Raw genomic sequence first — 20235 nt, forward strand, 5'->3', positions numbered from 1 at the left:
ACGGCCCTGCAGTGAACTGCGGCAAGGCAGTGCACTTGGCAGTGCAGGCGTCGGGTCATGAACCGGAGCTCGTGACGTCAGCCAGGTCACTCTCCCCGCGAACACCGCGTGCACCGCGAGCCGCGGCGGTAGGCAACCCAACCGACACGAACCGGAGGCACTGACCCCGCGAGGGCTGCTGGGTCGGCCGCCGATGATGACCGCGTCGGGCATCATCATCGCGGAGGTCGCTAAAACTAGAGCCTCGCAGTCACACTGTTGGCAGACTTGATGGAGAAGCTGCACGTAAGAACAGTGGACTGGTGCTCAGCTCTGCTGCAGTCTCAGCACTTCACGAAGAGCACGCGCGTATCGTTGGGAACGAAAAGCGCGACGGCGCTTCTAGTTACAGAGTTACAGTACAAGACGCGCGCCACACAACAAACAGAGCATCCGCCGCCGAGCAGGAGGGCCGTTGACCGGGTTGGCCAAGTTGACCATGTTGGCCAGGTTGACCAGGTTCAACGCATCGTCCGCAGGGTGCCCTGATGACCAGGTTGACCAGGTTGACCAGTTGACCAGGTTGGCCACGTTGACCAGGTTGACCATGTTGACCAGGTTGCCCAGGTTGCCCAGGTTCAACGCATCCTCCGCCAAACAGGGGCCGTTGAGCAGGTTCAACGCATCCTCAGCAGGGTGCCCTGATGACCAACCGGGTTGGCCATGTTGACCAGGTTGGCCATGTTGACCAGGTTCAACACAACCTCCGCCAAACAGGGGTCGTTGGCCAGGTTCAACGCATCCTCAGCAGGGTGCCCTGATGACCAGGTTGACCGGATTGGCCATGTTTACCAGGTTGGCCAGGTTGACCAGGTTCAACGCATCCTCCGCCAAACGGAGCCGTTGACCAGGTGGGCCAGGTTGGCCAGGTTGACCAGGTTGGCCAGGTCGGCGGCTCCGCTTCCGCGACCGGAGCCTAGCCGCAGTCGTTAGGGTCGGTTAGGGGCGCGCGAGAAGAGCGAAGCCGAGCCGACGTGCGTTTGCGTGACGAGGCGATGCGTGACGCAGGCGGGCAGCGTTTCGCGCGCGTCGGCAGAAGCGGCTCGGCCAGGCCAGGCGCGCTCCACTTGCGGCTCATCGACGAATCATCACGCCGATGATGGGCTAGGCCGGCTAGGCCGGCTGGGCCGGCTAGGCCGCCATGGGGCAGGTCGGGGTTCCATTCCGTTCCCGCCGCATCAGCGCCGCGTGGCCGCCCTAGTCGCGTGCAACGGCTGCGCGGAGCGCCCATCCCGCGCGCCTGGACAACCACCCTATGCATGCCTACAGTAGACTGATTCCGAGAGTCGTTTTCGTCGCTCTGTCTCTCTCGCACCTATACGAGACGCCCCATGAGTACAAGCGAGACAGAGCGAGCGACAAAAACGACTCTCGAAATCAGTCTGCAGGCTTCCGAACAGTGCAGCCGCGCGTTGTCCCCACGACGGCACACCCAACGAGTGCGAGACGATGGCCGACCCCGGGCCGCGAAAATGATATCAAACGGAAACAAAAGGAACACAACGGTAACTTGGCAGGGTAGGACCTGCCGGGAAGGGTCGGGTAGACCGCGCCTCGATGTATGTCGGCTTGGGACATCGGAGCAGACCGTGCAGGCCGAGCAGGCCAGTAGGGTGACCGGGCAAATAATAAAACAGCGCAGCGCCCTCCTGTGGCATCGAGTGACAGTGAGTGTGAGTGTGCCTCTGTGTGTGTGTGTGTGTGTGTGTGTGTGTGTGTGTGCCTGTGTGTGCGTGCGGGTGCGGGCGGTGTGTACATAGCGGCAGCCGTGCACTCGAGCCGTCCCGCGAGGCCGAAATTGCCTTGTTGCGTTTTCAGGACACCGGGGGAGGGGAGGGGGGAGTCGTGAATCGCAGTTCCGAACTTCCAAACAGCGTCCTCGCCGCGCTGTCTCTCGCGCACTCATGGGGCGTCGCGCAGGGGTCGCAGGGGTGCGAGAGAGACGGAACGACGAGGACGCGACAGCCCGCCGCGCGCGTCCGTGACTGGTGCCTTCCTGAAGCCGCCACAGACACAAGACACACGACACCAAAGAGCACCTCGCGGCCCTGCGTCAAGCAAGTGTCTGTGTGCGTGTGTGCCTGTGTGCGTATGAGCGCGCGTGCGTGAGTGTGGGTGAGTGCTGAGCGCGCTTCTCGGAAGACAAAAACAGAGACCTTGCATTGCAGGAGTGGGCCGGCCGGACTGACTGAGTGACGCGGGACGCGGCGACGCGCGCCTCGACGGACGAGCCTCCCTGCCGCCGAGCGACTCCGAAGTGTCTCCGTCTCTCTCGCAAACCTGCGCAACGCCCTACGAGTGCGACGGAGACAGTGCCTCTCTCTGGACGCTGTGTGTCCCCGAGGTGTCGTTGATCGACCGGGAGTCTCAAGCAGACGTTGCGCGGGCCACGGGGGTCGGGCGCTTCTCTCTCTCTCTCTCTCTCTCTCTCTCTCTCTCTCTCTCTCTCTCTCTCTCTCTCTCTCTCTCGCACGCAACGCACATAGCGCCATCTCTCTCCTGCCGTGCCAATGGTTGGATCTCTGAAGAGACCCCTGATGTAAACATGATTCTGAAACGGAAGAGGCAGAGACGGGGAAGGCCTTACTTGAAGGCCCTTTCTGAACTCGAGTCCACGAAGCACGAAGTGAGCGTGCCAGCCTACAGTGCTATGCGTCCCGTCGCGCGACCTAAGGTCTTGTTTATGGAAGCAGCTTCCACACGCCCCCTCTCCCCGCGCCCCCTTGATCCGCCCCTCGCCGCCTCGGAGCGCCTCTGGCAGCCTCTGGGCGAGCGACGCGCGGGACGGCACTCCGGGCGTGGCGTTCCGCGAAGACCCGCCTGCTTGCTCCAGCGCCTGCCAGGTCGGCACAAAGGGCGGGGCGGGGCGAGGCGGGGCGGGGCGGGAGCCGGAAGGCCGGCAGGACGAAGAGGACGCCTCTGGCGAAAACACGGTGTCACAAAACAACGCGAAAAACTAACGGCAAACAATGGGCGGTTTTCCAGCTGACCCCGGCCGGCCGGACCCTCAAAGCCCCGAACCCCAACACCGCGGCAATGCGGCCGTCGTGGCGCCCGGTAATCCGATTTGCACGCAAACACGCCAGCAGCCTCCCCTCGCCGGCCCGAGAATAGTACTGCGTTATACGTACACCGGAATTTTAAAAGAGAAGCACTGGATGTGAACCAGGTGGATGCGAAATTTGCTCACCGTGGGCACAACCTCCAAGTGAAACCACTGACCCGAGAAGTGTCCAGGCCACAATGGCGTGCCCCTTATTGGCCACTAGACAGCCGCCTGGAAGGTAGGCAAATTGCGTCACATTCCCCCTGTAAGCAGGCAAAAAGCATGGCCTGACCCCCACCCCCACCCCCTTTCAAAATTTCTGCGCACGCCACTGCCCAGGCGGCAAGGCCCTGCGGCGCGCTGCGGTTTGTTGGAGGCCGTGGGGGTCGGCAGCATGGCCAGGCCAAGGTGTACGTAGACGCCAGGCGTCGATTGGCGGAACGGCATGGCGAATAGCCTGTTTGAAGAGACGCGGCACTACTACTATTCGAGTCCTATTTTAGAGGAACTGAAGCGCTCAAAAGGCGGCCCGCGACAGGCACCGCATTCCAGACTTGGCCCGCGGGGCTCGCGGCTAGCAGGCAGTCCTTGCGCAGGCCTTGCGAAATCCTTCTCAAGTCCTCGTCAAGTCCTTGCTAAGTCCTGGCGAAGTCCTTGCGAAGTCGCATCGCGGAGTGGTCGACGCCTTGGCACACCTCGGCACGCCTAGCCTTGGCCTAGACTGGCGGCATGCTGCTGAAGGTGCACCGCCGTGCCAGCCTCGCCTGTCCAATGAACCCCCAGCAGCACGCGGCGCGCTATCGGCCCACCCCGCCCCGCCCCGCCCCACCCCACCGCCCCTTATCGCAGCCCCACGTGGTGCCCGCCCCACCCCGCCCCGCCCCGCCCCGCCTTGTCTAGGCCCTATCAACACCTCTATCGCGGTCGTGACGTCAGCAGAATAAGGTAAGAGGGGAGGGGCGCTATCCTGCCCTGGCCATTCACGTCGCGAGTGAGAGAGACAGGACAAAAACAAAGCCGGCGTGGTGCAGGACATCGCGAGTGCATCGAATCGACGCCCCGCGATAACGCCTCGGCGGGGGGGCGTACCTGGCGTACCTGGCGCACAGTCACAGTGTGGGGCTGGCAACGGCACCGGGCCACCGCCACCCCGAGGGTGCGGCGCACGAGACTGCCGTGTTGGCACAACAGCGCAACGAGTGCAACGAGGTGTGCGGCGGACTCACCTGGGCAGGCTGTGGTGGTTGGCGACCTGCTGCTGGGTGAGCCCGGACCACGACGGCAGCAGGGCGTGGCCCTGGCCGTAGAGGGCGTCGTCGGGGGACGCGCTGCCGGCGGGCTGCCCGGGCTGCAGCGGCGTCAGCTGGTCGTACTGGGCGTCCTCGGCGTCCTGGCCCGTCGACGGCGAGCCCTCCCTGCTGCCTTGCAGCTCGGCGTGGCCGGGCAGCGTCGGCAGGTACTCCACGTGCTCGGCGTGCTGGCCGTTGTGCAGGTAGCGCGCCGTGTTCTCCACCACCACGCTGGCCTGCTGCACCTGGGCCTCGCAGTGCTTCTCCGTCTTGAGCACGCTGATGACGTCCTCCAGGGGCCCGCTGTGGCCGTGCACGTCCATGAGCGGCGAGTACCCGATGTAGTCGTCGTGCAGCTTGGCCGCGTTCAGGTGGGGGAACAGCGGGGGTAGCGACTGCCTCATGCCGGTGGCCGCCAGGTCGCCGCCGTCGAAGTGCTGCTCGCTGTCGGCGTGGTGGTGATGGTGGTGGTGGCCGGCGTCCGCGCTGCCGGGTCGAAGGCGCTGCAGCTCTCTCAGGTGCGGCGACGGAGACATGTCATGGTGCGGGTACAGCTCGGAGTGGAAGGTGTTGACGAGCACGCCGTCGCTGGAGAGCAGCACGTACCGCGCGCCGTGGACGTCAGCCTCCTCACCGTCCTGCTGGTGTGGTTCGGCGTGGAGTACTCGGAGGTCGCGCGCGCCGTAGTCCAGCTCCTGGTCGTCGAGGTCCGTGATGCCGTGCGCCCGGAGATCCGTGGCGGGAGACTCTTCGTCCTGCACTGCGTGCGGGTCGGGGGCTGGCTCGCCGGGACCGGGCCCCCCGTCCCCCGGGGCCCCCGCCGCAGCCCCCGCCACTCCCCCGGCCCCGGCCTCGGTCCCCATGGCGGCCGCGGCGTCGTCCCCGTACCGCAGGCGCGGCTCGCGCGGCTCGCTCTGCTGGCTGTGTCGGGGAGGGGGAGGCGCCGGGGAGCCGTCCTCCGCCAATGGGGACTCGGGGGGCGGGGCGAGGAGCTCGCCGCTGTCGCCCTCTGGCGGCGCCACGTGGAAGCTGGACTCGGATTCCTCCTCTGCAACATGGAGAGGAACGGCGGTGAGACAGCGGCTTGGCCAGGGGCCGGGAAGCCCCATTCGAAAAACAGTGCCAAACAGGTCCTTGCAGGATTGCGGGTTACTTGACCGCCACCGCGCCTAGGCCCGTCACCCACTGAATAGACCCGCGGGCGAGGTTGGCGAGGTTCGCGAGGTCACTGAGGCAACGGAGCGATTACGAAGGATAGTTTGATCGCTCTGTCTCGCGCCCCTGCGGGACGTCCCATGACGACGACAGAGAGAAGAGCGACGAACCGAAACGCTCCTCCTGACCTTGTTCCTAGTGGCGGAGTGACGCATGCATGACGCGCGTTGCGTGTGCGTTTGCGATAACGGGCGAGGGTCTTAGCAAATTTATTTCCTCTAGACGCGAGGACATTTCGCACAAGTGTAGTTCTGCACGCTGCTACGATCGAACAAGTGTCGTTTATCGGGATATTTCTGTTTTCTCCAGAGTTCGTCGTCGGTATCACCTACCAGAAGCCCCCTCCCCCTTTTCCCCGCTTCCCTCGGGGAGCACACAGCAGTAGGCTCACCTGCCCCACCACGGCCACGGGGTGCCCCGACCACCTAGAGACAGCGCTATCTTTATGGGATGTCATGGAACTCGTTAACAACCCCCCAGTGGCATCCGCGGGAGAGGTCACTCATCGAGGTCAGGGAGGAGGAGGAGGAGGAGAATGAGGGAAAACTCGCCAGAGGCGGTAGTCGAACCCTGCGGCGGCGCGAGGGCGTGGCGTGGGCGGACTACGTATTACGGAGAAGTGCGTCAAGTACACCGAGACTGTGGGGGCACGTTTCCCAGAGTCATTTAAACGTCGACTTTTTGTTCCGGCAGCAGCACACGCCCCGCCGCCCCCAGCAACGCGCTGCAACGCCCCCGCGCCTTCCCCAAACCGAGCGGCCCCACTCATTACCCCGTGTCACTCGGTCCCGTTAAAACAAGCAGCGTTATTGTTTCTTTGGGAAGCCAAAGTTTGTCCTGCGTGCCCAGAGAAAACAATCTGTTTTCGTCCTGTCAGCATGTCAGCCGCCGAGGGCCGACCGGCCCCGCCCGGACTGCCGCACTGCCCGGCACGCCCCAAACCCGGCCACCACCCGACAACAGTCACAGTCGTCGTCTGGTCCGGACCTGCAGACTGATTCCGAGAGTCGTTTACGTCGCTCTCTCTCTCTCTCGCACCTACATGGGACGCCTCATGAGTGCGAGAGAGACAGAGCGACGACTCTCGGAATCAGCCTGCTGCACCCCTCCGCCCTCCGGTCTGCAGCAAACGAACAGGCGGGCGGCCAGGCCCAGCGTCAAAACAAGCCTTCAAAGAAGTGTCAAAAACGTCCAGAAGCTCCAGAAGCCAGTGCGGCTGGAGTGGGCGGTGCATGTGTCGAGGCAGCCGGGCACCGTTAGCTTCGATAAGGAGTCGAGCTGCTTGGACCGCGACCGCGAACGCAAGCAGCAAGGAAAGGGGCGACGCGACGGCACTGGCGACCTCCCCCCCCCCCCCCACACACACACACACAGACTTCCGGAACAGTTCAGACCAAGACGAGAGTGGTATGCCATCCACCGCACGGGTTTGAACCGCGAACCGCCCGCGCCGCACCACGTCACTTTGGCCATGGCTCATTTCCGGCACGGCACGGCACGGCACGGCACGGCACGGCGCGGCACGGCACGGCGTGGCGACGCGGCTTTTCTATCTCGGCGAGGCACTACTTTTGCTCCAGCCAGCGATAGAGCGGCTGGCGCGCTGGCGGTGGCGGCTCCGCCCGGCCAGGTCGTCGACCAGACGCCGCCGCGGCCGCGATGCCGCGATCGGCGGCGACCAGTGCGCGGTCGCCGTCGTGGATTCCGCACGCCCGCGAGTCCGTGGGTGCTGGCCTGAACTGGAACTGGAACTTGAACTGGGCTGCTCAGTTTATGTACGGCGGTAATGCAAATTTATTCAAAAATGTTTCTCTTTCTACTTAGAACCACAATGACCCCTGGCGCGAGGGGCGACTGCGGGACTTGACTGGTGGGAACCGGGGGCGTTTTGTGAGTCGCCAAGGCCCACATGGGTGTTGGATTTGGCGCGGGGGCGGCGGGGGGGGGGGGGGGGGTGGCAGTGCGGAGCGACAGGTCGACGGCCCCACCCCGTCTGGCCCCCGTGTCCCACTCAGCAGGCCGAGTCTGAACGTTGCTTTCGTCGCTCCGTCTCTGTCTCTCTCGCTCGCATTGGCCGTTCCACGAGGGTGCGAGAGAGACAGAGCGAAGTCGAAGAGGCACTGTTCGGCCTCAGCCTGCAGCTGCGGTCGTTAGGGTGGCCCCATCTACGCCAGCCAGCCCAGCCAGCCGGCTGTAGCCCCCGGCCACGGGGACGGGGGGCCGCGGGGCCGCGGGGGCCGCGAGGAGGGAGGGGGAGGGGGAGGCATCGGCCACCATGCGCCCAAAGCCACCCCATGGGAATCATCCTACATTTTTCGAGGAAAAAATAAATAAAATGAAAACAGAGCAATAATGTTACTGTCTCAAGCTATCGAGCTTGTGATAAGCGCAGACCAAAAATCCCGTGACAGATCAAAAGCTACGCAATCAATTTCGATCTACTGGGCTAGTATTGGGGCCACCTGGTAGCGTGCAGTAACAGAGGGGCTCCTGCGGCTCTCCGAACAGAGAGCCTGGCAAGGGGCGTAACCTGTACACATCGAAACGAACCAGACTACGAGAGAGAGAGAGACAGAGTGCGTGTGTGTGCCGGCAGCAGCGGACACAGGACATGTCTGCTGTGTGTATAATGTCACTTGTGCAGAGTAATGAGAACCCGCCACCGCCGGCGTCGAAGGGCATCTGGAGTACTGCAGTACCACACATCAAGTACAAAAAGTGATTTTGTGAAAAAATGAAGGGAGACATAAGATATAGTCTGCGCCGAAAATTTTGGCGCAAAAGTACTGAAAATATTCATAAACGCCAACTGAATAATGAAGGCAAACTCGCGAAAATTGGAGCGAGGTCGCCGGGACCCGAGACGACGGCCGGCGGGGCGAGGCGGAGCTGAGATCTAGCGGCGGGCGCGGAAGGCGTTCGCGGGCAGCGCGGGCAGCGCGAGGTCAAAACGCGAAACGCGCGCCAAGAGCTTCCGCCGTTGGCCGCAGGAGGGCGCCGCCTGCCGGACGGCCCGCGGACTAACGGCCAGCAGACTGATTCCGGGAGTCGTTTTCGTCGCTCTGTCTCTCTCGCACCTACACGGGACGCCCCGTGAGTGCGAGAGAGAGAGAGAAAGAGCGACGAAAACGAATCTCAATCAGGTTTGCGGGAGTACCCCAAGTGCAGTGTTCCGTCGCTCTGTGTCTCTCTCGCACCCGCGTGCGCATGAGTGTGACTGAGGCGTCTCGTACGACGGGGTCGTCAAGAACAGGGAGGGCGTCTCCTGGAGGGCAGGCAACCCAACGCACACCAGTCAGCTGTTTTGCGCCCCGGAAGGCGCTTCCGTCGCTGTGCGTCTCTCTCGCACTCACGGGGTGTCTCGTCTCGTACCCTCGGAATGGGTCTCCTTGGCGTAATCCAAGGCGCGGGTTCCCGTGCGTTGGGTTGCCTTCCCTCCGGGCGCTCAATTCTCGTGCCATCATTCGCAGAGACAGATATAGGGGAGCAGCAGCCACACACGTAGCAGGCTCCGTCCATACAGTGGACCCTCCAGTCGCCACTCGCGGCAGCAACGCCGCAGCGACGAGGCGAGCACCCACCTATCGCCATGTGTTTGCGAACAAAGGACTGACCTGCTCAATTCTAGATAATTTCCCTATCTAAATTTTCTATTGGTTGACAGAAGGAAGATAGGCGATATCGGCCAAGGCGCGGAGGCAGGGCGCCTATTGCCATAATGACGATAAGTAGGGGGCGCACCACGAGCACCACGAGCACGGCAGCCTTTACACATACGGGGAGATAGTCATTATCTGTTAGGACAAGTAGCTCACAATGTAGGCAAAAAGCGAAAGTGATCTTCGGGACGGGTTCTCGAGCCGCCAGCGCGCGGGCGGCGTAGCGTATCGTCGGATCTCTGTGACAGTGTCCCAGTCAGTTTTCTGCTCAGCCCGGACGATTAGAATGAGTGTAACTCTGCGCAGCCCTGTGAGTTTTTCGTTTGCATAAGTTAATTTTATTGTTAACGAGTCGAGCACGGGGAGTTCCTTGACTTGAACCACTTGATGCTCGCACAGTGGGCCAGAAAACCGGCGGAGGCGGTAAAAATTCTGGACGCGTTTTGAGCTCCAGTCGCTGAACAGGACTCGAACCGAACGTGTGACCCCACCAATGGATTCCTCATTCGGAGAGCAATCTATTGGTGAGGTCACACGTTGGATTCGAGACCCACTTAGCGACTCCGGAGCTCAAAAGAAGTCTTGAGTTTTGGCCGCCTCGACCGGTCTTCTGGCGGTGCAGCAGAGGAGTCATTTCGTCACTCTGTCTCTGTCGCACCCATAAGGGCGATCCGCAGGAGTGCGATAGAGACAGACCGATGAAGCGAGTCTTCGGAATGGCGCTGCAGCAGATAAACTTCATTCACAGCGCGTAGGGCGACACGGGGCAGGCCGTCGGCAGGCCGGCAGGGTGGCCGAACAGCTGAGCGCTAGATAAACGCGGTGGTTCTGCCGGGCGCATTGCAGAGCTCCGTCTCTCTCGCACTCGTGGGGCGTCCCGTACGGGTGCGAGAGAGACAGAGCAATGCGGCCCGCTGCAACCATTACCGCTTTGGCTCCGCGGTCTCCGGCGCGCTCGCCGCCGGGTCTGCTGTCCGCGGCGAGCAGCGACGAGTGGAACAGTGGAGTGGAGCCGGCGAGGCGACAGCATTTTAAAAACGGCCGCCAACGCTATTTTCGGTCAAAGTTTCCACGGCGGGCGAGGGCGGGCGGACTGTCGCCGAAGGCGGTAAGGCAGTACCCATTGCACAAAACGCAGTTGTTCCGGGGCACCCTGTACCCGCACTACCGACGGGGAAGCGATGTTCGTTTCAAACTTCAGGCAAGCTCGCCAAGCCGGCCTGAGCATCTTTGCAGAAGGCTGATTCCGAAGGTGCTCTTCCGTCGCTCTGTCCTCTGTCGCATCTCTAAAGGGACGCCCCATGAGTGCGAGAGAGACAGACCGTCTTGCCCGCCTTGGCGACGCGGGTAGACGTTCGGGCTGCGCGACGTCCTCACGGCTTCCGGCCGGCGGATCCAGTGGCCTGGGGCCGCCTGCGGCCTGCGGGCGTCGCGCGGCAGCCAACGCGGAACGCGGCCACAACATAGCTGTCTCATTCCAAACGGCGCTTCGTCGCTGTCTCTCTCGCACCCTCGTGGAACGCTCATGCATCCGAGAGAGACAGAGCGACGAAAGCACTGTTCGGAGTGAGCCAGTTCGTAAACAGAGCCGCCGCACTGGCCGGCATTGCCACTGGCCCTACTCGTGCGCGCTGCGCGTCGCGGTCGCTACGCACTCCAAGATAACCGCGTTCATTCACAGATGGCTCGGCGGACGTCGCACCGCGGCGCACGGCGCACGTGGGCGCGGCGCGGGGGCTCGGCGTCGGCGCGCCATAGTGGGCCAGAAGACCGGTGGAGGCGGCCAAAACTCTAGACGCGTTTTGGAGCTCCAGAGTCGCTAAATGGGACTCGAACCGAACGTGTGACCCCACCAATGGATTCCTCGTTCAGACAGCAATCCATTGGTGGGTTCACACGTTCGGTTCGAGTCCCATTTCGCGACTCTGGAGCTCAAAACGCGTCTAGAATTCTGGCCGCCTCCACCGGTCTTCTGGCCCACTGTGCGCGCTGCAGTCGCTACAGGTGATGGACTTGGCCACCTCGGGCACCCGCACCGCGCGCCCAGCGCATGCTGCTCGTTTGCGGGGCGTTCCTTTGCCCTTCGCCTCGTCGGCCGCCTCCCAGGCGGTGCATCTCCTGGTACCACTGGTCCGCCGCCATCACCCTGCCGCCCTGCCGCCCTGCCGCCCTGCCCCGCGAGACACCCGCTTCCCTCGCCGCCGCTGCTGAGCGGCCACAACCACAACGGAACATTCGGGGCAAAGTCCAACGAGGGGCTGCTGGCTGCTCGGCGTCTGGGCCGCGACGGGCGCCCCGCCCCGCCGCGCCCCGCCCCGCCACACCACGACCAAGCCGTCGGACGTGCGCCGCCCCACGTGCCGCCAACCCCAGTCCTGGCAAACAAGACTCGTTCGCAGTGCCCGCACGGCCAGCCCAGGGCCTGCCAAGCGACTGCCATGCCAAGGCCCCCGACGACAACCCAAGCCGCCGACCGACGCGGACCGAGCCCCCTGACGGCGGACGGCGGGTGGAGTCCGGCTGGGTCCGCGGCCGGCCGCACGGATACAGCCCGGCGGGGACTTTCCTCTGACCCGAGGGGTGAAGGGAGGGCGCCTTGAGCGTGACCTTGGTGGACCGCTCGCGCCGCTCGGCGAGCTGCTCAGCCTGTCACGTGCGTTCCTTGTGGCCTTCCTGGCGTGCCCTGTGCCGACCACCAAGCCGCCAGGCCGCGGGCTTATCGCCCCAGAATAACACTCGATGTGGCAATATGGCGTCTGTTCCTCTGATCGCGGCTCCGCGTCTTCGCGGCTTCGCGGCGTCCACCTCGCGGACCTCCCCGCCATGCCGCGGCGCGCGACGGCCTCACGGCGCGCCGTTTGAACCGCAACCCCGCGGACTCGGCGGACACGGCCTACGGAGGTCCTCAGGCCGATTCCGAGATCCGTTCTCGCTCCCTTAGATAGCGCTCCCGCTCCATGAGTGCGAGAGAGACAAAGCGGCGAGAACGAATCGCGGAATCAGTCTTCTGAGCGTTACTGGAAATGCATTTCGGCCGCTTTGAGGCGCAGAGGCCCGCGTGCTGCGGGCTGCCGGGCTGCCACCACGCCGCTGGGCAGGCCTCATGGATGTAGTATTTCTAGGCCTACTGTACCGAGACTGGTGGAGTGTAGTACAGCGCGGACCGCGGGCGTCACTAGAGACCCTGGAGGCGTTGTGGCAACGCTGCCGAGTCGAACGCCAACGCCGTGCCCAGCCCCGCGCAGGCACCGCAGGCACACTGGCCGCACTGCCGCGGTGCGGTACCCGCGGCAAGCTTCCGGCCTCTAGTGCCGTGCCGCCAGTGTGCCGCCACCCGCACCGCGCACGCCGCGCACCGAACGGCCGGCCGGGCTGCACAGCAAAAGAAAGCTCTGGCAAAGCGCGGCGCCTCCGAACAGCGCACAGTGGGCCAGAAGACCGGTGGAGGCGGACAAAACTCTAGACGCGTTTTGAGCTCCAGAGTCGCTAAATGGGACTCGAACCGAACGTGTGACCCCACCAATGGATCGCTCTCCGAACGAGGAATCCATTGATGGGGTCACACGTTCGGTTCGAGTCCTGTTTAGCGACGCTGGAGCTCAAAACGCGTCTGGCGTTTTGTCCGCCTCCACCAGTCTTCTGGCCCACTGTGCAGCGTTCCGTCGCTCTGTCTCTTTCGCACCCCGGCGGGACGGGCGCGACGCCCCATGAGTGCGAGAGAGACAGAGCGACGGTGCGCGAATTACCGTTCGGATTACGGTGGACTATCGCAAAGCGCCGCGCCTGCACCACTGCGACGATAGTGGCCGAACCGTGTTATCAGGGGAGGGAGTGTGAGAAAGAGAGAGATAGGTGGCGCTTGACGCTTTTAGACAATCGCACTTTTACTTTCCCTTTTATCGTACAGCGTGGCTCGGCGGGGCGGCCTGACTCGCATCGCGCTGATTTCGTCCCGACGCTCTGGACGCCTCGACTGGCGGCGCGATCGCGGCGTGCATATCGAACTCGATATCGAATCTCGACTCGATAAGACGACATCGTCATCCTGTCCCTTGGGCGGAGGGTAGGGAAAGCGCGGGCGCGTCCAGCAGACGGCTGGTTCCGGATTTCGTCGCTCTGTCTCTCTCGCACTCAAAACCGCAGTCCGCACTCGAGCCAGGGGGTTGTTTGCGCATTGCGTCACACAAGCGCGTTAGTGCCCTCTGCCATTTATATTGCCCAATCCCGATTCCAATGTGGCTCTCGCGACGAGGCGAGAGGGTGAGCGGCGACTGACCCCGCCGCGACCCGGGGCAGGCCAGGGCAGGCCTTAGGCCAGGCTGGGCAGCCAGGCTGGGCGGCCAGGCGGCAGGGCGGGCAGAGGCACGATCCCGCGCCACGCCGCCCTCGTCGTCGTCATGGCAGTCATGGTGGACGCGTCTGTTTTTTCTTTTCGGCTGACTCTGTGCCGCGGCATCGCGCAAACAACAAGAGAGAAGAGAGCGAGAGGGAGGGGAGGGGAGACAGTGCGACGTCTCGCCTCGTCAGCCACCATAGCGCTGAATGGCCACCCTTACAGAAATGGATCACGTCGTTGTTGGGTGCTAAAAGTGGGTGATAAAGTGTGTCAAAAAAGGGGTCCTCACGGTACCTCCTAGATGCAGCACTAAAAGGTGTCTAGCCGCACACACCCTTTTAACCGCGAGAAAGGGGTCCAAAAGGGGGTCTGAGGTGGGTTCCAAAGAAAGTGCCAAAAGTGTGTGCGGGGCATGCTCCGCGTAGGCGAAGCGACGCTGTAGTCGGGATTCGATCCTCGGACCTTTCTGTTATGAGACCTCCACTTTACACCTGAGCCATAGCGCTTCTCCTGTCAGAGGGTCCGCGCGCCGCCCATATGCTTCTACAAGTCTGGACTTAGAACGCCAGGCTTGTTTTCCTTGCCGGGCGCGTATCCGAAAACGAAAAAAGAAGAGTATTGCGACATCGCTCCCCCCCCCCTTCCTTTCCCCAGGTCCAGGTCCGCGGTTTCTTTCTCCAGTTACAAAAACAATAATTCGCGCGAATATGAAAATTTACGATAGACCTGAGGCTAGAACCAGATTCTAATTATAGAACGCCATCCTCTCATAGAAACCAGGACTTTGCAGGACTTGGAAAGCCGCGACGTCGTGACCGTCACTCCTCTGAATAGCAACTTGGTGGCGTGCATGGAGAGTCATCACCTGCGCCGTTCTGCATCGCGTCAAAGGCACCCCTTTTTGGACCCCCTTCGCGTGAAGAAAAGGGGTCCACGTCCGTTGGAGGACCCCCTGAGCTTGAGCAGCAAAAAGGGGGTACTGAAAAGGGCCCCTCGTCTCTTTGAGAGGAGAAAACGGGGTCACGAAGGGGTTAAAATGAACGAAGAGGGTCGCAGTGGGTGATTTTGGTCAAAAGGGGTATGAAAAGGGGCGAAAAAGTGGTCCGCAGTACCACTTATCGACCACCTTCCACAAATCCATTTCTGTAAGGGCACGCGCTTCAAACTTTCCACAAATCGCGAAAATATAAATAAAGTGCAGGCGCCACGCGCCACCAGCACTGCGTCGTGGATCGGTTTCAGATGCATTGCACAACACGCTCGGATACTCCGTGCCGAAGTTCCCGCTGCATCCTGTGTGCGATTCGTACCTGTGGGTGTGTGTGTGTGCGTGTGTTTGTCCGGCACTGGCAATGCCGGTGGCTCGAAGCCTGTCACGCCTGTAACGCAGGGCATAACGACTGCATTGTTACAAGCCCCCCACCCCCACCCCCACGACGTGGACGGGCCGAGGGGCCCCACTGCCAGGGCACGGCACTGCCAGGGCGTGCGGCAAAGGCAGGTAGCGGCTGTGGCCAGCGCGTCGTGGGAACGGCGAAGAATGGCAAGGCCCCCCAGGGACTCCGCGTCGTCGCGCATGGACGCGCCATCGAGAAGGCCGTCGTCCAGGCCGTCGTCCAGGCCGTCGAGAAGGCCGTCGAGAAGGCCGTCGTCTAGGCCGTCGAGAAGGCAGTCGCTCTGGCCAACCAGAAGTCCGTCGAGCAGGCCGTCGCTCAGGCCATCCAGAAGGCCGTCGCTCTGGCCAACCAGAAGTCCGTCGAGCAGATCGTCGTCCAGGCCGTACAGAGCAAAGGGACCGACGGCGGCCGGCTCCCCCGAGGACGTCCTTGCCCACTACGCGACCCTGGGGTGCACGGCCCGGCCTGCACGGCCTTCGCGCTGGGCATGCACGTCGTTGTGCTGGTCAGGAATCGGAGAGTTTATAGCCACCTGCGCCGTGCGTCGCCGCGTCGCCGTGCCGCAAGCCACCGTGAATGAAAACAACCGGTGGGGCCCTTCGCCCTTTTATAGGTCGCCGTGCCCTACAGTGCACTGTGCACTGCCGACCAGCTGGCCTGTTCCGGTGCAGGGCCCGACCGGCCCGAGCGGAGGCAAAGCTACGACGGCAGCCTGGAGCTGAGTTCCGTCGCTCAGACGGCGCCCCGCACGGCCCTGCACCCCTGGACGACGCTGGAGCGCCACCCGCGACGCTTCCGTAGTAGAGCATAGTAGTAGTACGTTGCATGCAGCTGATTGCAAGCCCCCCTCCCCTGTTGGCCTGTTCTCCGGGGGCGATAGCATATCTGGGCGAGCCGGCCGCCCGCCCCGCCCCGCCACGCCACGCCGTATCAGCCCTTCACCTTGGTGGCTATCGCCGCCGTGACATCACACCGATATCACGGGGGTATCGTGTCGTGACGTCACTGTCCAGCACCGTGTCCGACTTGCCGCTGCCCAGCGCAGCCATCACGGGGTGACGCCCCCCGCCGTGACGTCGCGGTCCACCTTGCAGAGCGATTCCGCGCACGGCGCTCTCTGTCTCTCTCGCACCCTTACGGGACGCCCCATGGGTGCGAGAGAGGGCGCTGTTCAGCCTGACGGGGAGCGCGGCCTGCTCGCGGAAAGGGCGGCCCGTTCGAGGCTGGCCGCCCCGTGGCCCCGCTCTGCGGCAACAAGCGGGGCTCGTCGTCCAGACGAGGAGGGGAAGGGGGAGGGTCACGAACCCGGGCCAAGGGGCTATCTTATCAGAGTATGGGTTTCTCGCTGCTTCTTGCGTTATTCCTTCTCTCTCACAGCACTGCCGAGGCACTGCCAAGGCACTGCCCATCCCCGTCCCTTCGGCCGCGCTATCTTGGAGGAGGCGAGGGAAGGGGGAGGGGGTGGCGGGGCCCGCCCAGGCCCGCCACGCCGTCGAACCAATAAAGCGATAACGTATTTAACACAACAACATCGCCACACATCGCCGCATCGGCGCGGACGCTCAAGCCAGCCGTGCGTTCGAGCGGCTGCGCTCTTTGGCATCGCCGGCCTGTCGGATTTGAAAATAAGGCGTCAGTAAGCGAGATAGAGTGCGATCCTAGGCGGGCTGAATGGTGAATGAGTGAGCAAGACTACTCTGGCGCGACGCTCCGTCAGGGGCGCACAGTGGATTTGCCAGAAGACCGGTGGAGGTGGCCAAAATTCTAGACGCGTTTTGGAGCTCCAGAGTCGCCTAGTGGGACTCGAACCGAACGTGTTACCCCACCACTGAATTGCTCTTCAAACGAGGAATCCATTGGTGGGATCACAAGTTTGATTCGAGTCCTGTTTATTGACTGTGAAGCTCAAAACGAGTGTGTTGGCCGCCGCCACTGGTCTTCTGGCCGAATGTGGGGCGCTGCCTTGGGCACTGCTTGCTGCGCTTTCTGCGAAACGCAACCCGTTTGTCAACGCACCAACAACAAGGGCTTTGAAACAAAACGTCGCAGGAGGAAAAAAAATTAAGAGCGATTTGGAGGCTCCCGTGGGGGCCGGCTCGGCACCTGTTGGACGAACGGGTAAAGGGGAAGAGGGGGTGGAGAAAAAAGAGGTGAGCCGAGCCACCCCGGGTCAGATCCAGAATCACCCCTAACGCCCATCCAGCTCAGTCGAACCCCATTCGGAGTCGAACGCGGGGGAGGGGGAAAAGGGGCAGAAGACAGCGTTGACAACGTTTGGCCCCATAAACCAAAGTAGCAGTTCGGAAGAGTGGGCGAAGACCTCGGAGCAGGCAGTATTAGGCCAGACATTAACTCAAATCTCTCGGCCCGGCTAGGCCTCCGTCTGAAGGGCAGGGCACACAAGGCGTTCGTTCGAAGGGACGGCCGCGTGGAGGCCGGAGGGGCGAGGTGAAGGAAAAACGATCGTAGATCAATGTTATCTCGAACAGACACGGCCGATATCGCTGTCTACGAGAATGACCTGTTGTGCACTTGTTTGACAACAAAAATATGGCCAGGCCCCCTCCCGAAGGACATTAGAAACTGGTTGACTTTGACGCCGATAAGACACTCGAACGCCGCTAGCGACAGAGTTGACCCTCTCACCCCCGACGGAGCGCTGGAGCTTGGAGGGGCCAAGACGCGCCCCAGGCAAAGGTCACCGTGAAGCCCTCTCCGACGGGACGCTTTCCAACTATCCGACTTTTTAAATGACTAATCGAACCAGCATAGTCTTGCCTTGCTGCCGTTTTGGCAGACTGCGTCACGCACCGATAGCGTGAGTCACATCGCCGCAGTCTGCAAGTGACTCATTAGCAGTGCACTGCTCCGTTGTCCAGCGGCCTGCCGCTCTGTCTCTCTCGCACTCATGGGCCGTCCCGCAGGGGAGCGAGAGGGACGGGGCGACAAAGCACTGGGAAGCAGCCTGCAGCCACGCCACTCTCCAGCCGCCCTTTACCCAGGCCGAAGGGCCCTTTGGACTGCCGGCCGGCAAACACGCCGGAGCTGGAGCGGGCCGGGGCGGGCTCACCCACGGCAAACACAAACAGAAACGGGAAAGGTGAATCGAGAATTCTAAGTCTGACCGGATTATCGGTCCTCGGTCTCCCACACCCGAAAAAGTCGTTTCTTGAACCGGGATGCATAATTCCGGTGGAACAAGCGAATTTACTTCAAGGTTTTAAGTAATTTCACTTGTTTGTATTATTATTTCGATTCAAGAGCACCTTTTTTGGAGGGGGAAGGGGGGGGGGCGCTTAGAGGCCGCTCGTCGCACCTCACCGGTGCTCAGGGCAGGGTGAGTCCCCTCGTCGTCAGGGGCCATCAAAATCCGATCCACACCTCGTAAAAGCCTTTCTTTTTTCCGTGGGCCCATCTAGAAATAATTGACGTGTAGCGCCTCGTAAAACACGCGCCGTTTTCAGCATGTGTGCCTTTTGGCTCGCCTTTTGGCCTCCACGATTCCCACCCCTACAGTGGGCCTGCCAGCAGGCTGGTTCCGTTCCGAGCAGTGCGCCGTCGTCGCTCTGTCTCTCTCGCAGTCGTGGGGCGCGGCGCAGGGGCGCGAGAGAGACAGCGATGAAGCGCTGTTCGCAGTCAGCAGACTGATTCCGAGAGTCGTTCTCGTCGCTCTGTCCCTCTCGCACCTACTCGGGACGCCACATGAGTGCGAGAGAGACAGAGCGACGAGAACGACTCTCGGAATCAGTCTGCAGTCTCCAGGACGGTAAGGGCCTGGAACTGCTGCTGTCACGCTGCGAAAGGAGAGCGTGCCACCGCGCCTCGCCCCGCCCCGCCCCGCTGGCTAAGTAAACAGTAGAGTTTGGCGACTTCTGGGGAACTTGGGCGCGAGGAAGAAAACCGTACGAGGGGGAGTGTCCCGTTGCCCCGTGCGTGTGGGGTTTGCAAGCACCGCGACAGTTTGTCAAAACACCCCTTTGACCGCGACTTACAGTGTAGTCCACGTAAAGGAAACCCCGGTTGGCGCGGAAGGGTAGCGTGGAGACGCCGCAGTGGGCCAGAAGACCGGTGGAAGCGGCCAAAACTCTAGACGCGTTTTGAGCTCCAGAGTCGCGAAACGGGGCTCGAATCGAACGAGTGACCCACCAACGGATTCCTCGTTCGGAGAGCAATTGTGTGGGCGCCACACCCGGTTTTGAGTCCCTCGACTCTGTCGCTCAAAACGCGTCTTGAGTTTTGGCCACCGGCGCCGGTCTTCTGGTCCACAGAGCGACGCCTCCACCCCCTTCGATTCAGGAAAAACGCGGCACTGGAGACGGGAGGACGAATGAAAAGAAAAGCAAATTGGGAGCCGACTTCGCGAAACGCCGCGCCTCACGCGCTTGTGCCTCGACCACCGCCGTGGATGGAAACACCCGCGTGGACAGACGCGCCAACTAGAAAACAGACCACGCTAAAAAAGCGACACACCGCAGTAAGGCCCAGCTGAAAAGAGCGCGTGTGTCCGTGTGTGTGTGTGTGAGTGAGTGTGTCTGTGTGCAAGAATGTGTGTGAGTGCGTGCGCGCGCGTATCCGCTGGGATATCGCCCGAGGAGTCGCCGGGCTGGCTGTGTCGCTGCGGCGGCGTGGCCGAGGCGTGGCGGCGCGGTGCGGGGGGGGCGGCACCGCCACGCCAACTGGTACTCGACCGCCACACCGCCGACTCTAATGTGAGTCCGCGCGCGTATTTTGTATTTTCGGCATCGCAACAAAAACGACGGAGTACCGTCCGAACGGGAACCTCGACGCAAGGGGGTGTTGCACGGTGGGCGGAGGAGGCCAAAACTCTAGACTCGGTTTGAGACCGAACGTGTGACCCAATGGATTCCTCGGAGAGCAATCCATTGGTGGGCTCGTTCAGTTCGAGTCCTGTAGTAAAGCGACTCCGGAGCTCAAAACGCGTCTAGAAGTTTGGCCGCCTCGACCGGCCTTCTGGCCTACTGTGTGTTGGTTCGAACGGCGCGAAAACGTATGGAGCAGTTTGGAGGGAAGCACTCACCTGACGTGTGGATGTACTCGGCGTGCGACGTCATGTCGTCCTGACGGTCAGGAGAAGGAGGCGGTGCCGCGGTGGAGGCTGCGCGATGCACTGAGCAGAGGGGCCGACGGGCGCCCAATCCCCAGCCTGGAAGCCAAGAGAGCCGCGGCCGGTTACTTTGATTCGTGGGACGCCCCGCGGGGGCGGCGGGGGCGGCGGGGGGGGGCGGCGGGGCGG

At 62.5% G+C, this 20235-nt stretch overlaps 1 protein-coding gene across 2 annotated transcripts in view; it reads right to left on the reverse strand.

The window, feature by feature from the left end:
• LOC117643320 (box A-binding factor-like) overlaps window positions 1–20235 on the reverse strand; it is a 42104-nt gene that overhangs the window by 19852 nt on the left and 2017 nt on the right. For both annotated transcript variants that reach the window (XM_034382161.1, XM_034382162.1), the window contains exons 2-3: window positions 20020–20145; window positions 4312–5422 (exon numbers count right to left, since the gene is read on the reverse strand). In XM_034382161.1, coding sequence (XP_034238052.1) covers window positions 4312–5422; window positions 20020–20145 — 1237 coding nt within the window. The remainder of the gene's footprint in view (window positions 1–4311; window positions 5423–20019; window positions 20146–20235) is intronic.

This window comes from Thrips palmi, unplaced genomic scaffold (genome assembly GCF_012932325.1).
Source record: "Thrips palmi isolate BJ-2018 unplaced genomic scaffold, TpBJ-2018v1 HiC_scaffold_17, whole genome shotgun sequence".
NCBI classification, from domain to species: Eukaryota; Metazoa; Arthropoda; class Insecta; order Thysanoptera; family Thripidae; genus Thrips; species Thrips palmi.